Source organism: Entelurus aequoreus, linkage group LG16 (genome assembly GCF_033978785.1).
Source record: "Entelurus aequoreus isolate RoL-2023_Sb linkage group LG16, RoL_Eaeq_v1.1, whole genome shotgun sequence".
Taxonomy (NCBI): domain Eukaryota; kingdom Metazoa; phylum Chordata; class Actinopteri; order Syngnathiformes; family Syngnathidae; genus Entelurus; species Entelurus aequoreus.
Window position 1 is genome coordinate 10,189,330 of NC_084746.1, and position 24,975 is coordinate 10,214,304.

Genomic DNA, 24,975 nt, shown 5'->3' on the forward strand with positions numbered 1-24,975 from the left:
CGAGCGACGTCTCAGTCATGACGTCATCGCGGTGGTGACGTCAGAGGCAAGACAACCGGTGTGCTTTTTTGCACCGCACAGGAAAAAAATATGCATATTTAATTTGAGAATGTATTTTAAATCAAAGTGATGATTTTTTTTAAGTATATTTATGTAACGCTTTTATATACAATGCAGCTGAGATAGGCTCCAGCACCCCCTGCAACCCCAAAAGGGACAAGCGGTAGAAAATGGAAAAAAATATGCATATTTAATTTGAGAATGTATTTTAAATCAAAGTGATGTTTTTTTTTAAGTATATTTATGTAACGCTTTTATATACAATGCAGCTGAGATAGGCTCCAGCACCCCCTGCAACCCCAAAAGGGACAAGCGGTAGAAAATGGAAAAAAATATGCATATTTAATTTGAGAATGTATTTTAAATCAAAGTGATGATTTTTTTTTAAGTATATTTATGTAACGCTTTAATATACAATGCAGCTGAGATAGGCTCCAGCACCCCCCTGCAACCCCAAAAGGGACAAGCGGTAGAAAATGGATGGATGGATGGACTAGGGTTGTACGGTATATCGGTACTAGTATAGTACCCCAAAACTAATTAATCATATTCGGCGCTATACCGCCTGTAAAAAAGTACCAGTCGCCCACCACCACCGTCGTGACATTGCTGGTTTACGAGCAGAGGAGCATGTTTGGCAGCGCACACACACAGAGTACTTACAAGCAGACACAGCGTGTAGACAGAAAAAGGGAGAACGGACGCATGTTGGCGTAAAAAGTAAAGATAAAGGTGAGGTGCTTTAAGACATGGCGGCTAACATCCATCCATAGTGTTTTAGCTACTTCTATATCACATGGCGACAAATAAAGCAAGTTTCTTACAAGTATAGTTATCACTGGAGGACGAGGAATAGCTAAATATGCTTCACTACACACCGTAGCTCACCGGCGTCACAATGTAAACAAACGCCATGGGTGGATCTACACCTGACATCCACTGTAATGATACCAAGTACTAGAGTGTATCTGGTCGATATTACTGTGATTACATTGATATTTGTTATCATCACAAAATTCTTTAAATTCATATTATGTTTATAAAGTCAGTAAATACGTCCCTGGACACATGAGGACTTTGAATATGACCAATGTATGATCCTGTAACTACTTGGTATCGGATCGATACCTAAATGTGTGGTATCATCCAAAACGAATGTCAAGTATCAAAGAAGGGAAGAATAAGTGATTATTACATTTTAACAGAAGTGTAGATAGAACATGTTACAACAGAAAATAAGCAGATATTAACAGTAAATGAACAAGTGGATTAGTAATCCATTTTTTACAGTTTGTCCCTCATAATGTGTACAAAATAATAGGTGTATAAATGACACAATATGTTACTGCAGACTAATTAGGAGTCTTTGTTTACTTACTACTAAAAGACAAGTTGTCTAGTATGTTCACTATTTTATTTAAAGTTATGTAAGTTAAAGTAGCAATGATTGTCACACACACACTAGGTGTGGTGAAATTACCCTCTGCATTTGACCCATCACCCTTGATCAGCCCCCTGGGAGGTGAGGGGAGCAGTGAGCAGCAGCGGTGGCCGCGCCCGGGTAACATTTTGGTGATTTAACCCCCAAATCCAACCTTTGATGCTGAGTGCCAAGCAGGGAGGTAATGGCTCCCATTGTTAGTCTTTGGTATGACTTTGGTAAGGACTAAATTACAATAATAAACATATGTTTCATGTACACTAAGATTTTTTGTGGAAATAAAGACAATATTGACATTTGTTGTGGTCCCTTTATTTGGAAAAATATCTAAAAGTACTGAAAATATTGTTTGTTTACTTACTACTAAAAGACAAATTGTCTAGTATGTTCACTATTTTATTTAAGGACTAAATGACAATAATAAACATATGTTTTATGTACACTAACATTTGTTGTTACAATAAAGACAATAATGACATTTGTTGTGGTCCCCTTTATTTAGAAAAGTATTGAAAAGTATAGATTTTGGTACCGGTACCAAAATATTGGTATAGGGACAACCCTAATACACACTAAAAAATGCTGGGTTATTTTGATAACCCAATTTATGGGTTGTGAGTGTTGGGTTAAATTTTGAAGTTATTTTTATGAAGAGCAATCCATTTAAATGGTATTATTGTATCTCAATTTCTGGGTTTTCAAAGCTATGAACCATTGTTGGGTTGTTTTTCAATGAGTAACACATTTTTTGGGTAAAAGGCTTTTTTTTTAAATTAAAAATGTACTTTTTTCTTGAAGGGAATTTTATTAAGGATTAATCTCATTAAGATTATCTTTTGTACATGAACACATTGGAGCATGCTGTATAGAACTGCTATGAGCCCCTAGAAATGTTTGAAAGTGAAATATTTGATGTGGAGTATTGGACTCTTGAATAGTCAACATTTCATAACACTGATTTTGATTCATTATTATTTTTCAGCAATGACAGTTTTAAAGACAAAAAAATGTTACATTGAAACTTTTCCTCGCTACATTTCACTTGTTTGCTTTTCCTTATCCACTTTTTTAAATGTTTTTCCTTCTAACAGTATTTTTAGAATGTACCGAGGGGCCCTTAAAATGAGCCAGGGGCCACACTTTGGACACGTCTGTATGAAAGTGCTCTCTTTAAAGTTGACATGTTTGTATCATTTTGACGTTTGACTCCTATTTCACCAACTGGCATGAACCAAGTCATAAAATAAAACTAAAACAATGTTATACATTATATATATATATATATACAGTATATATATACAGTATATATATATATATATATATATATATATATATATATATATATACATATATATATATATATATATATATATATATATATATATATATATATATATATATATATATATATATATATATATATATATATATGTGTGTGTATATATATATGTATATGTATGTATTTATATATATAGATATATATACAGTATGTATATGTATGTGTATACATATGTATATATATCTATATATATATATATATATATATATATATATATAGATATATAGATGTATTTGTACATATGTATATATCTATATGTATATGTAGGTAAATATATATATATATATATATATATATATATATATATATATATATATATATATATATATATATATATATATATGTACACTACCGTTCAAAAGTTTGGGGTCACCCAAACAATTTTGTGGAATAGCCTTCATTTCTAAGAACAAGAATAGACTGTCGAGTTTCAGATGAAAGTTCTCTTTTTCTGGCCATTTTGAGCGTTTAATTGACCCCACAAATGTGATGCTCCAGAAACTCAATCTGCTCAAAGGAAGGTCAGTTTTGTAGCTTCTGTAACGAGCTAAACTGTTTTCAGATGTGTGAACATGATTGCACAAGGGTTTTCTAATCATCAATTAGCCTTCTGAGCCAATGAGCAAAAACATTGTACCATTAGAACACTGGAGTGATAGTTGCTGGAAATGAGTCTCTATACACCTATGTAGATATTGCACCAAAAACCAGACATTTGCAGCTAGAATAGTCATTTACCACATTAGCAATGTATAGAGTGTATTTCTTTAAAGTTAAGACTAGTTTAAAGTTATCTTTATTGAAAAGTACAGTGCTTTTCCTTAAAAAATAAGGAAATTTCAATGTGACCCCAAACTTTTGAACGGTAGTGTATATATGTACATATGTATACATATATATATATATATATATATATATATATATATATATATATATATATATATATATATATATATATATATATATGTGTATATATATATATGTGAGTGTGAATGTTGTCTGTCTATCTGTGTTGGCCCTGGGATGAGGTGGCGACTTGTCCAGGGTGTACCCCGCCTTCCGCCCGAATGCAGCTGAGATAGGCTCCAGCAGCCCCCGCCACCCCAAAAGGGACAAGCGGTAGAAAATGGATGGATGGATGTTAACTCTTGTCAAAGCTTCTTTGCTGTTTTAAGGACCTGCTAGTGCAGAATTACAGTCAAAGATCCTTTATATGACAATGGACCACTGTGCAGTTTTTAAAGACTTACTGCAATAACGCTTGTTAAAGATTATTTTTTATGATTTAAAGTTATTACCAAATGTAAAAGTTAGTACGCCACACACGTTCTTGATGGTTTAAGGAACTGGCTGCAAAAATGTCAATAATCATGGTCCAAATAGTCTAAACATAAAATTCTAAATATACTTCCATAAAATACACTTCAACGTAGGATTTGCACCGACCAAGTTAAGCTAATAGTTAAAGTGTGTTAACTCAGTGTTTTTCAACCTTTTTTTGAGCCAAGGCACATTTTTTGCGTTGAAAAAATGCGGAGGCACACCACCAGCAGACATCATTAAAAAAACAAACTCAGTTGACAGTAAAAAGTCGTTGTTGGATATGACTTTAAAGCATAACCAAGCATGCATCACTATAGCTCTTGTCTCAAAGTAGGTGTACTGTCACCACCTGTCACATCACACCCTGACTTATTTGGACTTTTGTGCTGTTTTCCTGTTTGTAGTGTTTTACTTCTTGTCTTGTGCTCCTATTTTGGTGGCTTTTTCTCTTGTTTTGGTATTTTCCTGTAGCAGTTTCATGTCTTCCTTTGAGCGATATTTCATTTTGTTTTAGCAATCAAGAATATTTCAGTTGTTTTTATCCTTCTTTGTGGGGACATTGTTGATTGTCACGTCATGTTCGGATGTACTTTGTGGATGCCGTCTTTGCTCCACAGTAAGTCTTTGCTGTCGTCCAGCATTCTGTTTTTGTTTACTTTGCACCCAGTTCGTTCTGCATAGCCTTCCCTAAGCTTCAATGCCTTTTCTTAGGGGCACTCACTTTGATGTTTATTTTTGGTTTAAGCATTAGATACCTTTTTACCTGCACTCTGCCTCCCGCTGTTTCCCACATCTACAAAGCAATTAGCTACCTGCTGCCACCTACTGATATAGAAGAGTATTACACGGTTAGTCTGCCGAGCTCTAGACAGCACCGACACTCAACAACAACACATCATGTCAGAGTAATTTTATGTATGTTATCACAAAAGTTTCCGTTTTCGGAAACTTCCGGCGAGCAGACAGAGGCTGTCTTTGTTGCACCAAGCCAAAGGCTTGTAAAATTCCATTGGGTACGATGGGAGGAGACGGGAGGGGTTATCTATTGTGATCCAAGACCTGCCCGAGCTCGATCCAGGACCAGCCCATGCCCAAGGCATATTTTTCTTTTGTGTTAATGTGACCGAAAACAATGGCTGTTTACATACCCCCCATTCCTTTAGAAACAGCTGTTGTTATGTAAACAGGGAAAGTCCAAATAAAAGAGGTGGCGTAGAATTCTCTAGCCAGAGCGTGGGTGACACTGTAAGAGGTTACAGGTCGACACGTTTCTCCTCAATTGAGCCAAATGGAATTCTGTCTCTGTTTAATTTCTTGCTTCTTGTCCTGTTTAATAGATGTCATCAGTGTTTGAACCTGACACATCATTTGCAGACTATAATTACTGGTTTGCTAAAAATATTTTTAACCCAAATAGGTGAGATTAGATCATCTCCAATGGCACACCAGACTGTATCTCGCGGCACACTAACAGTGGTTGAAAAACACTGCGTTAACTGTTATAATACTTGTGAGAACGTTAGCATGGTAACATCTTATGCTAACTTTCTTTGTGCTAATTTTGTATGATTGAACTGACAAATCATGGTTTGCGTTTCTCAGTTTCAGGTCAGCGTCAACTCTTCAACATTCAGACACTGCTACCACCATTCAAACAACTCCAACAGTCATTCTACATCCAATCAGCTTCAGCATTCACACGCCATTTCTACCAGAAATTACAAATTCTATTACCCCCGCGACACAGAAAGGGACAAGCGGTAGAAAATGGATGGATTACTATTTGACTTGCTGGTCTACGGTTGCCAATTAGCATGATTTTAGTTGGTCTATTGTCCTACGTTATCCTTACATAGTAGACGGTTCGAGCTGTCTTCCTGCTAACTTTGTTCAAACGTTACAGTCGTTACACTGGATGTCTCGTGACTCACTCCACGACCCAACGCTGCTTTTTCTGGGTAAAGCTCATCGCAAAAGTAAATAAAGCATGTATTTCTTTGATGAAGTTAAGTAAAAGTTAAAGTTAAAGTACTGTGGAGAATGCATATATGTTTAAGAGTTATTTCTGTATTCATAGTCATGTTTAAAGCAGCTAGTGTTTTTCCATTTGTACTCTTTCTATTTTGTATCTTATGTCCGCAAGTAAACTATGTGTCTTACCTTGAAGGCTCACACTGTAGGAGATGGAATACTACCTTTTGTCTTATCTGTAGTAGAACAATGAGGCGGTGTTCCTTTCCGGACAGGTGGGGGCTTTTCTTCGTGTGCAAGAAGTTGTATTGGTGTGGGCTGATCTCCTAAAGCTTCAGTAAAACTTGATACTATTCCTATTCTGTCTTGATGGTCCTTCTTACTCTGCATATACTGTATGTCAACTGAAAGAACTTGGGATTGACTAGTGACTTTACTTCCCTGGGAGGGAAGTCTGGTCTGATGCAACAGTACCAACGATAGTCACACACACACTAGGTGTGGTGGAAATGTGTCCTCTGCATTTGACCCATCACCCTTGTTCACCGCCTGGGAGGTGAGGGGAGCAGTGGGCACGGGAATCATTTTTGGTGATTTAACCCCCAATTCCAACCATTGATGCTGAGTGCCACGCAGGGATGTAACGGGTCACATTTTTATAATCTTTGGTATGACTCGGCCGGGGTTTGAACTCACAACCTACCGATCTCAGGGCGGACACTCTAACCACTAGGCCAGAAACAATATTGTAGTCATCCAAATGATGTTGATTTACTCTAACAAACGACAGCATGTCATTCTTAATTTATTTGATATACTTTAGTAGAAGACTTGCATGAATGGGAGCTAAATACATCACTGATAATCGCATCTAGCAATCATTCTGAAGTTCAGTGCAAACACAATCAGTAGTTTGGAGTTTGTGACATCTTACTACGAATCAAATGAGACTTTAACAAGAGATGTAATGCGTTCTAGAAAAAGAGGGAATGGCTTTGTAAAACGGTTGTGCCGGATCATTCAGGAATCTACTGGTATAGCATCAGAGGTTGGTGGACTAGGGAGTCTGAAGTTAAGTTGCACACTGAGTCATCAGGCCTGCCTTGCCCTAGTTCTGGGTTTACAGACAGGCCGTCATTGGTCCAGACCCCCACATGCCAAGAACCTCGAGTCCATACGATAGATCCTTGGACCACCGTGCACACAGGAGACGGTTGCACTACTTCAGGTAAGTTGGCAGATCCTTCTCCACCACCTGCAGAACACCCAGCAGGAGACAGTTAGCAATCCTACTCCAAAGTAAACGATAAAAACATCAACTTACTACAGGATCGTCTGTTGTGCCGTAACGCTTCACCACAAGTCCCTGTCTGTCAATTAGGAACTGTAACACAACACATTGGACTTCAGGGACTGTAGTCCTGGATTTAATAGCATTGGAGCTCTGAATATATGCAACACCCAGAAGCAGTGAAGTTGTCACCTTGGTAAATAAAAAGAAAATACAATGATTTGCAAATCCTTTTCAACTTATATTCAATTGAATAGACTGCAAAGACAAGATATTTCATGTTCACACTGAGAAACTTTATTTATTTTTGCAAAGAATCATTAAAGGCCTACTGAAAGCCACTACTAGCGACCACGCAGTCTGATAGTTTATATATCAATGATGAAATCTTAACATTGCAACACATGCCAATACGGCCGGGTTAACTTATAAAGTGACATTTTAAATTTCCCGCTAAACTTCCGCTTGAAAACGTCTATGTATGATGACGTATGCGCGTGACGTCAATGGTTGAAACGGAAGTATTGGGACACATTGTATCCAATACAAAAAGCTCTGTTTTCATCGCAAAATTCCACAGTATTCTGGACATCTGTGTTGGTGAATATTTTGCAATTTGTTTAATGAACAATGAAGACTGCCAAGAAGAAAGTTGTAGGTGGGATCGGTGTATTAGCGGCTGGCTGCAGCAACACAACCAGGAGGACTTTGACTTGGATAGCAGACGCGCTATCCGACGCTAGCCACTGACCACATCGATGATCGGGTGAAGTCCTTCGTCGCGCCGTCGATCGCTGGAACGCAGGTGAGCACGGGTGTTGATGAGCAGATGAGGGCTGGCGTAGATGGATAGCTAATGTTTTTAGCCTAGCTCTGTCGAGGTCCCGTAGCTAAGTTAGCTTCAATGGCGTCGTTAGCAACAGCATTGCTAGACTTCGCCAGGTTGGACAGCATTAACCGTGTGGTTACAGGTCCAGAGTTTGGTAGTATTATGTTGATCTTCTGTCTATCCTTCCAGTCAGGGGTTTATTTCTTTTGTTTCTATCTGCATTTAAGCACGATGCTATCACGTTAGCTCTGTAGCTAAAGTGCTTCACAGATATATTGTCGTGGAGATAAAAGTCACTGTGAATGTCCATTTCGCATTCTCGACTCTCATTTTCAAGAGGATATAGTATCCGAGGTGGTTTAAAATACAAATCCGTGATCCACAATAGAAAAAGGAGAAAGTGTGGAATCCAATGAGCCAGCTTGTACCTAAGTTACGGTCAGAGCGAAAAAAGATACGTCCTAGACTGCACTCTAATCCTTCACTCTCACGTCCCTCATCCACAAATCTTTCATCCTCGCTCAAATTAATGGGGTAATCGTCGCCTTCTCGGTCCGAATCTCTCTGGCTGCTGGTGTAAACAATGGGGAAATGTGAGTAGCCTTTCAACCTGTGACGTCACGCTACTTCCGGTACAGGCAAGGCTTTTTTTTATCAGCGACCAAAAGTTGCGAACTTTATCGTCGATGTTCTCTACTAAATCCTTTCAGCAAAAATATGGCAATATCGCGAAATGATCAAGTATGACACATAGAATGGATCTGCTATCTCCGTTTAAATAAGAACATTTCATTTCAGTAGGCCTTTAACTTTAATTTAATGACAGTAACACATTAAAAAAAGTAGTCGGAGGGGCATTTTTACCAGTGTGTTACATGGCCTTTCCTTTTAACAACACTCAGTAAAGGTTTGGGAACTGAGGAGATACATTTTTGAAGTGGAATTATTTCCCATTCTTGCTTGATGTACAGCTTAAGTTGTTCAACAGTCTCCCTTCTCATATTTTAGCCTTCACACATTTTCAATGTCTGGACTACAGGCAGGCCAGTCTAGTACCCGCACTCTTTTACTATAAAGCCACGCTGTTGTAACACGTGGCTTGGCATTGTCTTGCTGAAATAAGCAGGGGCGTCCATGATAACGTTGCTTGGATGGCAACATATGTTGCTCCAAAAGCTGTATGTACCTTTCAGCATTAATGGTGCCTTCACAGATGTGTAAGTTACCCATGTCTTGGGAACTAATACACCCCCATACCATCACACATGCTGGATTTTACACTTTGACCCTAGAACAGTCTGGATGGTTCTTTCCCTCTTTGTTCCGGAGTACACCACATCCACAGTTTCCAAAAACTATTAGAAATGTGGACTCGTCAGATCACAGAACACTTTTACACTTTGCATCAGTCCATCTTAGATGAGCTTGGGCCCAGCGAATTGTTTCTGGGTGTTGTTGATGAATGGCTTTGGCTTTGCATAGTAGAGTTTTAACTTGCACTTACAGGTGTAGCGACCAACTGTAGTTACTGACAGTGGTTTTCTGAAGTGTTCCTGAGCCCATGTGGTAATATCCTTTACACACTGATGTCGCTTTTTGATGCAGTACCGCCTGAGGGATCCAAGGTGACGGGCATTCAATGTTGGTTTTCGTAATATCATGGCTTACGTGCAGTGATTTCTTCAGATTCTCTGAACCTTTTGATGATATTACGGAGCGTATAGGATAAAATCTCTAAATTCCTTGCAATAGCTGCTTGAGAAATGTTGTTCTTAAACAATTTGCTCAGGCATTTGTTGACAAAGTGGTGACCCTCGCCCCGTCCTTGTGAGCATTTCATGGAAGCTGCTTTTATACCCAATCATGGCACCCACCTGTTCCCAATTAGCCTGTTCACATGTGGGATGTTCCAAATAAGTGTTTGATGAGCATTTCCCAACTTTCTCAGTCTTTTTTGCCACTTGTGCCAGCTTTTTTGAAACATGTTGCAGGCATCAAATTCCAAATGAGCTAATATTTGCAAAAAATAACAAAGTTTACCAGTTTGAACATGAAATATCTTGTCTTTGCAGTCTATTCAATTGAATATAAGTTGAAAAGGATTTGCAAATCATTGTATTCTCTTTTTATTTACCATTTACACAACGTGACAACTTCACTGCTTTTGGGGTTTGTAGAAAAAAAACATAGCGCAAAGCTGCAATGTAAAATAACATTACCTTGGCGAAATTCCATTTGATTGCACTGCGAAGAAAGAAAATAAGACAATTCCGGTAAAGAACATCACTAACTTCAAAGAGAGATGGCGGTATTGACTTCTTATTTTTTTAAAGATCTACTGTATTTATTAAATGCTCGGGGTGCAATGGTGCAAGTGACCCGAGCTACGGTCTGGTTCGTGTGTTGGTGTAGGCCCATGGTTTTCAGTTCTGTTTCGGTGCGAAAGGACAACTTTAGTTCCTCCCAAAGTTGAAAGTAAAAAAATAAAAAAATTAAAAAAATGTCAGGAACAAAAATGGTTCCACAAAACCAAAAATTATTTGAATAAAAATTGTAGTTTTTTTAGTACGTGTTATATCTGAGAAGTGATATCAGCACAAACATATAAACAAAAAGTGTGATTCAAAAATATGTTGACATAAAAAGGGCAGATCAAACACCATTGCACCCATACACTGTAATAATATTAATGTACTGTTACACACGGGATACCTCATTAGGTACATATTCATTAAATAAATCGTCAATTTTGTTTTAAATAACTTACTTTACCAGGAAACCCTTTCCTTTAGGCTGAGCCTTCATCCACTTCCAAAGAGGGTGAGCTTTGTCTCCGTTCACATCAATTTTACTGAAGAGGTCAAACTCGACATTGAAGCCTTTGGCAAACTCTTTAATCTCTGCTTCAGTTCCGGGCTCCTAGGAGCCAGAAATACATACATTATTGTACAGTAGTGTTGTCCCCATACTAATATGTTGGTACCGCTACCAAAATGTATTTCAATACTTTTCTAAATAAAAGGGGACCACAAAATGTTTTATTATTGGCTTTATTTGAACATAAAATGTTAGTTTACATGAAACATATGTTTATTATTGTCATTTAGTCCTTAAATAAAATAGTGAACATACTAGACAACTTGTCTTTTAGTAGTAAGTAAACAAACAAAGACTCCTAATTAGTCTGCAGTAACATATTGTGTCATTTATACACCTATTATTTTGTACACATTATGAAGGACAAACTGTAAAAATGGATGATTAATCTACTTGTTCATTTACTGTTAATATCTGCTTATTTTCTCTTTTAACATGTTCTATCTACACTTCTGTTAAAATGTAATAATCACTTATTCTTCTCTTCTTTGATACTTTACATTAGTTTTGGATGATACCACACATTTAGGTATCGATCTGATAACAAGTAGTTACAGGATCATACATTGGACATATTGAAAGTCCTCCTGTGTCCAGTGTTTTAAAATATGCATTTAAAAAAAAAAAAGGAAAAAAGTTTTTGTGATGATAAAAAATATTGATGTAATCATAGTAGTATCGACTAGTATCGATTGTTTTGATCTCCAGTAGTTTCTGTTTTTTGGTGCACTCTTGTTTGTTTTGGTTGCCATGGTGGCATATGATTTTCACCTGTTTGGACGCTCACCTGGCTCTAATCAAGAGACTATTTAAACCGCCTTTGCCAGTCAGTCGGTCTGGCAACATTGCTCGTTTCATGCCACAGATTCATGCGATACCACAGTTCATGTTGCTCGTTTCCATAGTTAAAGCTATTTGTTTCATGTCACAGTTTAGTGCGGGTTTCATGTCTTTAATTTAATGTTTTATGTCCTAAGTTATTGCTTTAGCTTCCAAGTGCGATAGGCACACTTGCCTTCGGGTTGTTTTCAGTTTTTTTGTACTTCGTTGAGTTTTAGATTATAATTAAAAAATGTTCCTACCTTCCTACCTACTACGGTGTGTAGTGAAGCATGTTTAGCTATTCCTTGTCCTCCAGTGATAATGCTACTTGTAAGAAACTTACTTTATTTGTCGCCACGGAGGCCAGGATTAGTGAGGGTGTTTCAGTGTTATAACTTCACCTTTATCTTTTTACACCAAAATGCGCCCGACAAACAAAAAGCGAGCACTTTCATTTGGTATTGGACAGAAAAGGAGGACTTTTTTTTTCTCCTCCTTTTGAAAATGTGGACGTTCTCTTCACTACTGTCTGATTCCAATCAATGCAAGTCATCACAATCACACCAACTTATATTCTTGTCTTCATGACAGAAGACAAGAATTATTATTTAAACACATTTAACTTGTTAACCTCTCTTTCATAATTAAATCAATATAAATGATATATATATATATGAATTGATCTCCTCCACTTGGTCCGCTGAAAAGTAGCTCGCCTGCAGAAAAAAGTGTGGGCTCTAGGGGTGTAACGGTACGTGTATTTGTATTGAACCGTTTCAGTACGGGGGTTTCGGTTCGGAGTACCGAACGAGTTTCCACACGGACATATAAAGTAGCCGCCTGAGCTAAAGTCTTAACAAGCTGCTCCGCTTCTTTCTGCCTGTCTGTCAGTCCTCTACACAGCACCCAGCATTGTCCCACCCACACAACCATCTGATTGGTTACACGCAGAGCGGTAACAGCCAATCAGCAGTGCGTATTCAGAGCGCATGTAGTCAGTGCTTAGCGTTTAGCAGGTAATCATCAAGCCGCGGACTCTCCCCAAATGATAATAAACACCTCCCAGTCAACTACTAGTAACATCACTATGAGCCCGTTGACCTTCTAGAAATATAAACGGCAGCTCAGCTCGCTCGCAGTCCTGGCTTGAGGTGAAGGCTAATTCGCTTTTAGCGTAACGTTAGCTCATTTCGCGGTGTGTGTGTGTGTGTGTTACGGACAGCAAAGCCCTGTCTGTCTGTTATTTCACTTGACCTTTTTCCGTGTTGATTGAGCTGTGTTGAAGCAGGACATTATGTTAAATGAAGAGTTTCTGTCTCTGATAGTTGATATAATAATGCATCATTAAGCCTACATGAACTCCATGGTGTTCAGGGATGAATAGTCTCTCCTATTGCTATCAGTGTTTCCCACACATTCATTTATTTGTGGCGGCCCGCCACGAAATAATTACGTCCGCCACAAATAAAAAACCATTAAAAAAAATGTTGTTTTTTTGTCCTGTCCAGCTTCTCAGGCAAATCATATAGTTGATGTAGATGCCCATATAGGCTGTTCAGATTTACTTTACAAAAGAGAAGTGTAGGATACTTCTCTTGTTGCCTTATTTGTGTTTGACCACTACTGTTTTCTGTTTATTTGTTACTGACTGAGGCAGGACACCTCTGCCTCTGTTTCACTTTATGTTGCTGGTAAATAATATGGTTGTAGTAGTAGGCTAAAGTTAAATTATTTAGTATGCACTAATTAAAGGGGCAGAGCTTTAAGAGAAATTTTAGCTTTTATATTTTATAAGATATATTTTTTGTAAGAACCACAATTAATAAATATATTTCAGTGAATAACTTATTGTTCAAATCTGTATATAAATATGTACATAAAGTGTTGTAATTATATTGTAAAATGGATGGATGGATGGACGTTTAAAACAAAACTGTTATTATTAATTAGTAAGTATACATTTTTTGAGCCTTTTTAGAGAAAATCATATCATTGTAGTAAATAATGCAAATGACTCGATGATGTCATGGTGACCACGCCCATAGCCACGCCCCCACCGCCACAGGTATCTTGGCAGTTTATGGGAAACACTGGCTATTGTACTATTTTTTCAGCTATAGTTACATGAATCATTAGTAATGGAGCAGCCTAGTTTTGAATGGCAGGGTCCCTGCTATCACATGTTGATAAAAAATATAACATTTACATAATAAAAATCAACTACAGGCTTCCCAAATGCTGTAATAAATTAAGCATGATGAGTTGACTTGAAACTGTTTAATGTTGCACTTTTTATGTGTAGAAGAAAAGTTTTGTCATTTTATTTAATCTGAGCAACAACTTGAGGCAGTTTAATGTTGATTAACGTGGGCAGAATTATTATAGTGTTCCCAATGTTAAAAGGATAAAGCCATGGTTTACACATTTGGTAAATAAATAACCAAAAAATTTATATTTTGTTGTTTTCTTACTGTACCGAAAAAAAAACGAACCGTGACCTCTAAACCGAGGTACGTACCGAACCGAAATTTTTGTGTACCGTTACACCCATAGTGGGCACCCATGCTTTAAAGTAACCAGTGTGCAACTTGGGATTTGGCCACATGAGGGCCACATGTCCATTTTTTGCTCAATACGAGTCCCAAAAATACAACAGACCAGCAAAATTCAGGTCACAATTGTAAATGTAGTATTGTTGGTGGTTTTTGGATGTTTCTTTTAGAGGGTTTCATGGGCGGAATAGTGTACTACCATTAGCTGCATGGTGCATTTTACTAGTTAGAAAGCATAAAAAAAAAAGAAAAACATGTGTTTGTGTCTCACATTGTGACTGATAGGCATATTTCATGATACTAGCTCAAGTTACCTGTCCTCCAAACTGATTACATGGGAATCCCAGGATGCGCAAACCAGCCTCAGCATAGGAAGTGTGCATTTTCGCCAGCTGAGTGTAGTTCACTGCGGTCTTTCCTCACTTGGAGGCCACATTTACAATGATGCAGACATAACCCCTGTTAGGGAAAACACAAAGACATACTCAAATCAATCTTTTTTTTTTTTTTTGTCCTGTCCAGCTACTTAGGCAAATCATATTTTTGATGTAGAGGGTAGATGCCCATATCCTCTGTACACATTTACTTTACAAAAGAGAAGAGTGGGATACTTCTCTTGTTGCCTTATTTGTATTTGACTTCATTAAATGGATTTTTATTATCATTTGGCGCAGCCGGGCCGGAGCAGGAGGGGATTGGAAGAGAAAAAAAGGCAGACAGGGGGGGAAATTGTGGGGACAAGAGGGGGATAAGACAGAGAGGCAAGAACAACAACAACAACAACAAATAGGATATGTACAAATATGATAGTAAAAGTGATATCAAAGAAGCAGTTAATGAAATAAATAATAATACAGAAATGACAATGAACATTATTACACTACAATTGGATCAATACAAATACCAATAGAAATATCACTATTGATAATGAATAATAACAACAATTTACCTCTATTATCAACAATACAGTTGTTCAACTGCAGCAATACATATATGTAATCAGTGTTTCCCATAAACTGCCAAAATACCTGTGGCGTTGGGGGCGTGGCTATGGGCGTGGTCACCATGACATCATCGAGTAATTTGCATAATTTACTACAATGATATGATTTTCTCTAAAAAGGCTCAAAAAATGTATACTTACTAATTAATAATGACAGTTTTGTTTTAAACGTCCATCCATCCATTTTACAATATAATTACAACACTTTATGTACATATTTATATACAGATTTGAACAATAAGTTATTCACTGAAATATATTTATTAATTGTGGTTCTTACAAAAAATATATCTTATAAAATATGAAGGCTAAAATGTCTCTTAAAGCTCTGCCCCTTTAATTAGTGCATACTAAATCATTTAACTTTAGCCTACTACTACAACCATATTATTTACCAGCAACATAAAGTGAAACAGAGGCAGAGGTGTCCTGCCACAGTCAGTAACAAATAAACAGAAAACAGTAGTGGTCAAATACAAATAAGGCAACAAGAGAAGTATCCTACACTTCTCTTTTGTAAACAGCAGTTGAGCAGCCTATATGGGCATCTACATCAACTATATGATTTGCCTGAGAAGCTGGACAGGACAAAAAAATATATATATATATATATTTTATTTTTTTTATTTGTGGCGGACGTAATTCTTTCGTGGGGAGCCGCCACAAATAAATGAATGTGTGGGAAACACTGGTAGGTATGTACTGTGTTTGTGTATGTATCTGAGCGTAGTAATAAGTGTCAGATCAATAGGACAGGTTGCATCATGCAAACTGACCACAACTTACTTGTATTTCTCCAGTGACACCTCGTTGCCGTCGATATCTCTGGCAGTGAAGTCATAGATTGACTTGGCAGATTGCCAGTCGTTCGCGCTTGCACACTGCGTGAAAGTGAAGAAATGTGAGTGTGCGTTCGAGGACATGGGTGAAAGTTCAAGAAGGGCCAGGCAGAGCAGAAGCAAAGCGCAATAACTGTTGCGTAACTAAACACGGATACGAAAAGCCAGCAGAGGAATGGTTTCTCTTTTTACTTTTAAGTGCATTTGAACCCCAGCTACGTTGCCACCTGTCATTTTGACAACGAATAAATAACTATCCATCCATCCATCCATTTTCTACCAATTCTTATTTGTTATCTTTATTACTTATGTGATTTATTTTTATTACACATTTGTTTCCACTACCGCACCTTAAATTGGAGTCCTTAATCTCGTTATATGCAAATATAATGACAATAAAGTCCAGTCTATTCTATTCTACCGCTTGTCCTCACCCCCGCAAGGGACAAGCGGTAGGAAATGGATGGATGGAATAAATAACTATGTCATAATAGACTAGACTTAGACTTCCTTTTTATTGTCATTCAAATGTGTACTTTACAGCACAGATAATAATAATAATACAGCTGAGATAGGCTCCAGCACCCCCCGCGACCCCAAAAGGGACAAGCAGTAGAAAATGGATGGATGGATAATAAATCCAAATTAATTATCGAAAAATAACATTTGTACAGCTTTACCGGAAGTGAATTGTAATACATGGCTAATAATTAAATGGGGCAGGAACACGAAGCTATCTTAAAAAGATAACAACCCAAATCCCGACGTTAGAGACACCAGCAAATCTTTTACATTTATAAAACAACTGCACAATAAGACACCATGTGCCACACTTAATACGGAAAATGTCTAATATTGATCGGCCGAGCGCTACCGTATTAGCGTCGGACGCATTTTGGTGTAACACCACCTTTAAAAATAGCTTAGTTGTTGTTAAGCGCTCGGACATCAGCTGGTAAGTTAAACGCGTAAATATATATATATACACATTTTAAAAAAAAAAGATCCACACGACGTTTAAATGACGTACCATGGTTCTCAGCAGTCCTTTGCTCCACAACACGCCCAACAACACAGAAGACTGGAAGGACCGCCGGAGCCACATGACTGGTGAAACCATTGCTGTTACGTCACGTAATAGGCCACGCCCACAACCACCTACTGCGCATGTGCAGGACTGACGCAACGCATGACTTTTGAAATTCCTAGGAAAGATCACAAATACAATGGCTCTGCTGTCATCTATGTACATTTTAAAAGCAAGACGAATCAAATATGGTTTGGCCGGAACGAATACGAATTTAAAATGGCACTTAAAGAACAGTAACGCTGTTGACAGAATGAAAGGATGTCCCTTGTAGTTCTGCCTTTTGTCCAGCAGAGAGCGCCATCATATTGTAGGAAAGATGGCTGTTTTTGCCCTTGATGTACTTCAACTGCACCTTGAAACATCACGAGAATATATTCAAATAATTGCAATAGGAATGCAGTTAAATGTTATAATAATTACAGCTAAAATGTAAAAATTATTATAGAATTAATACACTTTTTTATCACAATATGCATGACACACGTGCTTAAAAAGACCACAAACCAGTAAAAATGTGCCTGTTACTGCGTTACATACAGTCCTGGTCAAAAGTGTACATACACTTGTAAAGAACATCATGTCATGGCTGTCTTGAGTTTACAATCATTTCTACAACTCTTTTTTTTTTTTGTGATGTAGTGATTGGATCACATACTTGTTGGTCACAAAAAACATTCATGAAGCTTGCTTCTTTTATGAATTTATTATGGGTCTACTGAAAATGTGAGGGTCAAAAGTAAACATACAGCAATGTTAATATTTGCTTACATGTCCCTTGGCAAGTTTCACTGCAATACGGCACTTTTGGTAGCCATCCACAAGCTTCTGCTTGAATTTTTGACCATTCCTCTTGACAAAATGGGTGCAGTTCAGCTAAATGTGTTGCTTTTCTGACATGGACTTGTTTCTTCAGCATTGTCCACACGTTTAAGTCAGGACTTTAGGAAGGCCATTCTAAAACCTTCATTCTAGCCTGATTTAGCCATTCCTTTACCACTTTTGAGGTGTGTTTGGGGTCATTGTCCACCCAACTGCGCCCAAGACCCAACCTCCGGGCTGATGATTTTAGCTTGTCCTGAAGAATTTGGAGCTAATCCTCATTTTTCATTGTCCTATTTAAAGCAGCAGTTCCATTGGCAGAAAAACAGGCCCAGAGCATAATACTACCACCACCATGCTTGACGGTATGCATGGTGTTCCTGGGATTAAAGGCCTCACCCTTTCTCCTCCAAACATATTGCTGGGTATTGTGGCCAAACGGCTAATTTTTTGTTTCATCTGACCACAGAACTTTCCTCCAGAAGGTCTTATCTTTGTCCATGTGATGTCAGATTACTGTGTTACATGTATACTTACAGCATGCATGCAAAATGTTGTTAGCGTTTTTTTTAGAGGGCTTTTTGGGTGGAATAAATAGTTCACCAGCTTTGTTATAAGCATTGTATTTTTCCGATTTTGAATGCACAAAAAAAACAAAGACATAAATGTTTATGTTTCACATAAGGATTGTGAATGATAGGCAAAATTCCCCCCCAAAAAATGCAGTTCCCCTTTAATACACGTTTTAAGATCACATCTACTGCATTTGGAGAAATGGAGAAATAGCGTAATTAATTCTACAGGAACAAAATGTAACATATTTCAAAACCCCAGTCAAACAGTGGAAAGAGAAAGCTGAAGTAGAATGAAGCAACAGGATGGGTATGACACAGTGTATTGAATTCTAGTTCTTACAAAGACATATGTCAGTACATATCCTTTTGACAAGAATATGTTATACAAATGAAACTTGAATATACTTTAGAGTAGTCAGTGTACAGCATGTGTACAAGTACATATTTACCACTCACAGGTCTTTGCCTGCATGAGGGCTGCCGGCATTGGGGTAAACAGGAATTCTAACATGGTAACATTCCCTTCTCGAGAAATTGAACAGCGGACCGCATCTTTAGATGGAAACGAGTCCAAACACACCTCCAAGGTGGTGCGCTACTGAGGAAGCTGTAGGTGATAGTCACCAAGTGTGTCTACATACCACAACTTAGTTGAGCACCTTTGGGGCATACTCATCAGAAGGATAGGGTAGGATAGGATAGGACTTTATTGTCATTGCACAGGTACAACAAAACTATGTTTTCAGCACAAACCCGTTCAAGATGAGACAAACAAACAGTGTACAGGGTTACAGAACAGGACCGCTGATGGGTCACCAAAGGCGCCCCATAAAAGATAAGAAAAAGGTAAAACGCTGGGGATGAAGATGAGTAAAAAAAAAAACAATCTAGACTGGGCTCCTAAGGGGGCCTAGTCTGGAGTGGGAAAAAAACCTCCATGCAATGCACACCTAAACACGTTACATTTAATCACGACAAACTCGCAACAGAGGGGCGGGGAGTTGGGACCATGGAGGTCGACTGCTGCTATGAAGCGCTGCCGGCCGACCATCATCCCGAGGGGAAACAAGCGGTGGTGAAGGCGTGTGGTGGGTTTGGGGGGGGTGTGCGCGTGTGCCCAAATGTCTTGGGTGTGATGATGTAATGTTTTTTATAGACTGAGGCCAATCCGCAAAAGTTCGACTCCAGGTGTCGTTGAGGAGGGAGGCAGGTCAAAAGCGTCCATCATTGAGGTGTCCTCGGGGGTGTTTTTCAGAACAGCCTGGTCCAGTTTTCACAGCGTCAACGCCATTCGAGGGAGTCAAATCGTAGATTAGGATGTTTGTTTTCCGCGAGCAGACAAAACAATGACTTGTCTGTTCTATCCGTCCATGCTGGGTGCTCTCAAATTCAATTAAATTGTCCTTTTCAAGCTTCTCCATGATGTGATCCATCCTGCGATTCAGTTCAGAAATCGCCACAGTCTGTGTTCCCACAGCCCTGCCCAAACCATCCGTTGCGACGAACAGCCTTTGGGCTCCTTGATTGGCTGCCATCGTCTTACAAATTTGACGATACACCAGAGCAATGCCCAGCCCAATCGGCAGGTGCCCCGCGATCACGGTTCCAAATAGGTAGATGTTTTCCACGTCCTCGAAGGAAAGAACTGAAAGGCACATGATTCTCCATTTGTTCCAGGAATCTCTCACGTACCCCGCAGCAATGGTTCCATCAGGGCAGCCAGGCTCCCCAGAACCTCTTTTCCTCGTCGAAAAGATTTTGTTAATTGAGTCGAGAGTCCAGCTAATCAATTCCATGTCTGATGTTTAGATTTGAAGGACAGCGCAAAGAAAGAGGCTTCAAAAAAAGTTTTGACAAGCCAAGACAAAAGAGAGCAAGCAAGGAAAAGACGGGAGGAGAAAAAAATGTGACCGCCCTCACCAGAGGCAAGATAGAAAAGTTATATATACGTTACTTATTATATATATATATATATATATATATATATATATATATATATATATATATATATATATATATATATATATATATATATATATATATATATATATATATATATATATATATATATATATATATATATATATATATATATATATACTACCGTTCAAAAGTTTGGGGTCACATTGAAATGTCCTTATTTTTGAAGGAAAAGCACTGTACTTTTCAATGAAGATAACTTTAAACTAGTCTTAACTTTAAAGAAATACACTCTATATCACATATGTCAGAGTCAAGGCCCGCGGGCCATATCCGGCCCGCGAGAAGGTTTTTTACGGCCCTTGGGATGATCTTGATTTATTATTAGAACCGGCCCGCAGACCGCAGATCTTTTACACGCACCAATACTACATTTCCCACAATGCAACGGTGACGCACCGAGCAGTAGGCTGCTTCATTTCAATATTTATTGGCACAGCAGTCGTCAGCATCACAGTAAAATTAACTTTCAGATACCCATCAAAAATGGCAAAACGGAAGGTGGACACTGAGAACCGGGGGTTTCAAACAAGGTGGGAGTCGGAGTATATGTTTTTGGAGGTAGCTGGAAAACCTGTGTGTCTTCTGTGTGGAGAAAGTGTGGCGGTACTGAAAGAGTATAATCTGAGACGACATTATGAAACGAAACACGCGGACAAAAACAAGAATATGGACATGGAACAAAGGCTACAAAAGGCAGAGGAATTAAAACGAGGCCTCAAATCTCGACAGGCTCTGTTCAAAAAAGCCAAATCACAAGGCCAGGCTGCTGTCAAGGCCAGTTTTATTTTGGCAGAAGAGATCGCTAAATCAGCCCGGCCATTTACGGAGGGAGATTTCATCAAAAACTGCATGATTAAAGTTTGTGACGAAGTTTGCCCAGAAAAAAGGCAACTCTTTTTAAATGTGAGTCTGAGCAGAAACACCATTGCCGAGAGAGTAGACCAGTTGTCCATCAATCTAAAAGAGCAGCTTGTGAAAAAGGGAAAAGATTTCATTGCATATTCCTTGGCTGTGGATGAGAGCACCGACATTTCTGACATTGCCCAGTTGTCAATTTTCATCCGCGGAGTGGACTCCAGCCTAAGCGTGACAGAGGAGTTTTTGGCTTTACGTCCTATGCATGGCACAACTACGGGGCAAGATTTGTATGAAGAGGTGTCAAGATGTGTAAATGAGATGGAGCTGCCTTGGGAAAAACTCGTGGGTTTGACAACCGACGGAGCACCTGCGATGTGTGGACACAGGAGCGGACTGGTAGCGAAGATACGGGAAAAGATGCAAGAGGAAAACGCGACAGGTGAGCTGACAGCTTATCATTGTATCATACACCAGGAAGCGTTGTGCGGTAAAGCCTTGAAAATGGAGCATGTAATGAGCATCATCACGCGCACAGTTAACTTTATCAGAGCCAAAGGTTTGAATCACCGCCAGTTCAAGGCATTTCTGACGGAGTTAGAAACGGAGCATGGTGATTTGCCTTATCACACAGAGGTGCGATGGCTAAGCCAGGGAAAGGTGCTTCAAAGATGTTTCGAGCTTCGTGAGGAGATTTGTCTGTTCTTGGACAGCAAAGGGAAAAACACAACACAACTCCGAGACGAAATGTTTCTGTGTGAAATGGCTTTTCTGTGTGACATTACGAGTCATCTGAATGCAATGAACTTGCAGCTGCAGGGTCGGGATCATGTCATCTCTGATATGTACAGTACAGTGAAGGCATTTAAAACCAAACTGACTCTGTGGGAGACGCAGATGCGGAAAGAAAATTTGACCCACTTTTCCAGCTGCCAGACCATGAAAGAGAAGCTCTCTACCAGTGCATTCCCGAGCGCACAGTTGGCTAATAAAATAAGTATGCTTGCCGCTGACTTTCGACGCCGATTTGCTGACTTTGAAGCACAAAAAAGTAGGTTGGAACTGCTCGGTAACCCGTTTGCTGTTGACGTGGAAAGCTCACCACCAAACCTTCAAATGGAGTTGATTGACCTCCAATGCAATGATGCACTGAGGGCAAAATATGCGGCAGTGGGTGCTGCGGAGTTCGCCCGTTTCCTCCCCGACACAATGCCCCAGCTGCGCATCCAGGCTGCTCAAACGTTGTCTATGTTTGGCAGCACATACCTGTGTGAACAACTGTTTTCTTTGATGAACCTGAACAAAACATCACACAGAAGTCGACTTACTGCTGAACACCTCCATTCAATCTTGAGGATTTCCTCAGCTCAGAGCCTTACCCCGAACATTGATGAACTTGTGGAAAAGATGGGACACCACCAAGTATCACCCTCAACCTCAAACAAGTGAACATTACTGTGCAATCACATATTTAGAGTTTTTACTCAATTCAAGTTTAAAAGTTAAAGTTTAATATTTGTTTTCACTGCATGTTACTTCTCCTTAAACAAAGTGTTGTTTTTGATTTATAGATTTTTGCACTTTATTTTATTGTATTTCAATTTAATTATATTTTAAAAATATTTCAGTTGAGTGGATGATAGAAAATTGCTATTATTGTTTTTTTCTTTGAAGTAAATTTAGCCCACTTTTGCTAAAATAGAAAATATAGGCTACTGATGGTGCCTTGAATACCGGTTTCTTTCATTTAATGTTCATGTTATGGGGATTTTTATATAAAGGAAATTTGTCTTTTGTGTCTGTTGAAAATTAAAGATTACTGACAGAGCCATAAGAAAATATTGCTTTATTTATCTGATCATATTGGAATATATTTGTTAGGTTTTCAGTAGGTTCAATTAGGTTCACTAGACTATATGCGTCATTTAAAAATTTTTCAATGAACATTCGAACAGTCCGGCCCTCGGCTTGTAGCTAAATTTTTTATTTGGCCCTCCGTCCATTTGACTTTGACACCCCTGCTCTATATCAATCAATCAATCAATGTTTATTTATATAGCCCTAAATCACAAGTGTCTCAAAGGGCTGTACAAGCCACAACGACATCCTCGGTGTCGAGTGGGTCTGACATAATATTGTGAAAGTCCAACACATCAGCGAAAGTCCAGTCCATGGTGGGGCCAGCGGGAACCATCCCGAGCGGAGACGGGTCAGCAGCGTAGAGATGTCCCCATCCGATGGACAGGCTAGCGGTCCACCCCGGAGCAGAGTAGAAAAGAAAAGAAAAGAAACGGCAGATCAACTGGTCTAAAAAGGGAGTCTATTTAAAGGCTAGATTATACAAATGAGTTTTAAGATGAGACTTAAATGCTTCTACTGAGGTAGCATCTCTAACTTTTACCGGGAGGGCATTCCATAGTAATGGAGCCCGAATAGAAAACGCTCTATAGCCCGCAGACTTTTTTTGGGCTCTGGGAATCACTAATAAGCCGGAGTTCTTTGAACGCAGATTTCTTGCCGGGACATATGGTACAATACAATCGTCAAGATAGGCAGGAGCTTGACCGTGTAGTATTTTATACGTAAGTAGTAAAACCTTAAAGTCGCATCTTAAGTGCACAGGAAGCCAGTGCAGGTGAGCCAGTATAGGCGTAATATGATCAAACTTTCTTGTTTTTGTCAAAAGTCTAGCAGCCGCATTTTGTACCATCTGTAATCTTTTAATGCTAGACATAGGGAGGCCCGAAAATAAAACGTTACAGTAATCGAGACGAGATGTAACGAACGCATGAATAATGATCTCAGCATCGCTTGTGGACAAAATGGAACGAATTTTAGCGATATTACGGAGATGAAAGAAGGCCGTTTTAGTAACACTCTTAATGTGTGACTCAAACGAGAGAGTTGGGTCGAAGATAATACCCAGATTCTTTACCGAGTCGCCTTGTTTAATTGTTTGGTTGTCAAATGTTAAGGTGGTATTATTAAATAGATGTCGGTGTTGAGCAGGACCGATAATCAGCATTTCCGTTTTCTTAGAGTTGAGTTGCAAAAAGTTAGCGGACATCCATTGTTTAATTTCATTAAGACACGCCTCCAGCTGACTACAGTCCGGCGTGTTGGTCAGCTTTAGGGGCATGTAGAGTTGGGTGTCATCAGCATAACAGTGAAAGCTAACACCGTATTTGCGTATAATGTCACCTAGCGGCAGCATGTAAATACTAAAGAGTGCAGGGCCAAGAACCGAACCCTACATTGCTAATGTGGTAAATGACTATTCTAGCTGCAAATGTCTGGTTTTTGGTG

At 38.8% G+C, this 24,975-nt stretch overlaps 2 protein-coding genes across 2 annotated transcripts; one reads left to right on the forward strand and one right to left on the reverse strand.

The window, feature by feature from the left end:
• Positions 1-6,923: 6,923 nt before the first annotated feature.
• On the reverse strand, positions 6,924-17,502 carry LOC133631574 (phospholipid hydroperoxide glutathione peroxidase-like). Its single transcript, XM_062023922.1, has 7 exons — positions 17,378-17,502; positions 16,295-16,389; positions 14,820-14,964; positions 11,022-11,173; positions 10,474-10,498; positions 7,459-7,518; positions 6,924-7,389 (listed from the first exon to the last, which is right to left on the reverse strand). Exons 1-7 carry the CDS (start codon positions 17,465-17,467, stop codon positions 7,354-7,356), a joined length of 603 nt encoding a protein of 200 aa, XP_061879906.1. The 5' UTR covers positions 17,468-17,502; the 3' UTR covers positions 6,924-7,353.
• A 3,613-nt stretch (positions 17,503-21,115) lies between these two features.
• On the forward strand, positions 21,116-23,664 carry LOC133631265 (general transcription factor II-I repeat domain-containing protein 2-like). The gene has a single exon (XM_062023441.1). The coding sequence runs from the start codon at positions 21,298-21,300 to the stop codon at positions 23,116-23,118; it is 1,821 nt and encodes a 606-aa protein (XP_061879425.1). The 5' UTR covers positions 21,116-21,297; the 3' UTR covers positions 23,119-23,664.
• The last annotated feature ends 1,311 nt before the right edge of the window (positions 23,665-24,975 follow it).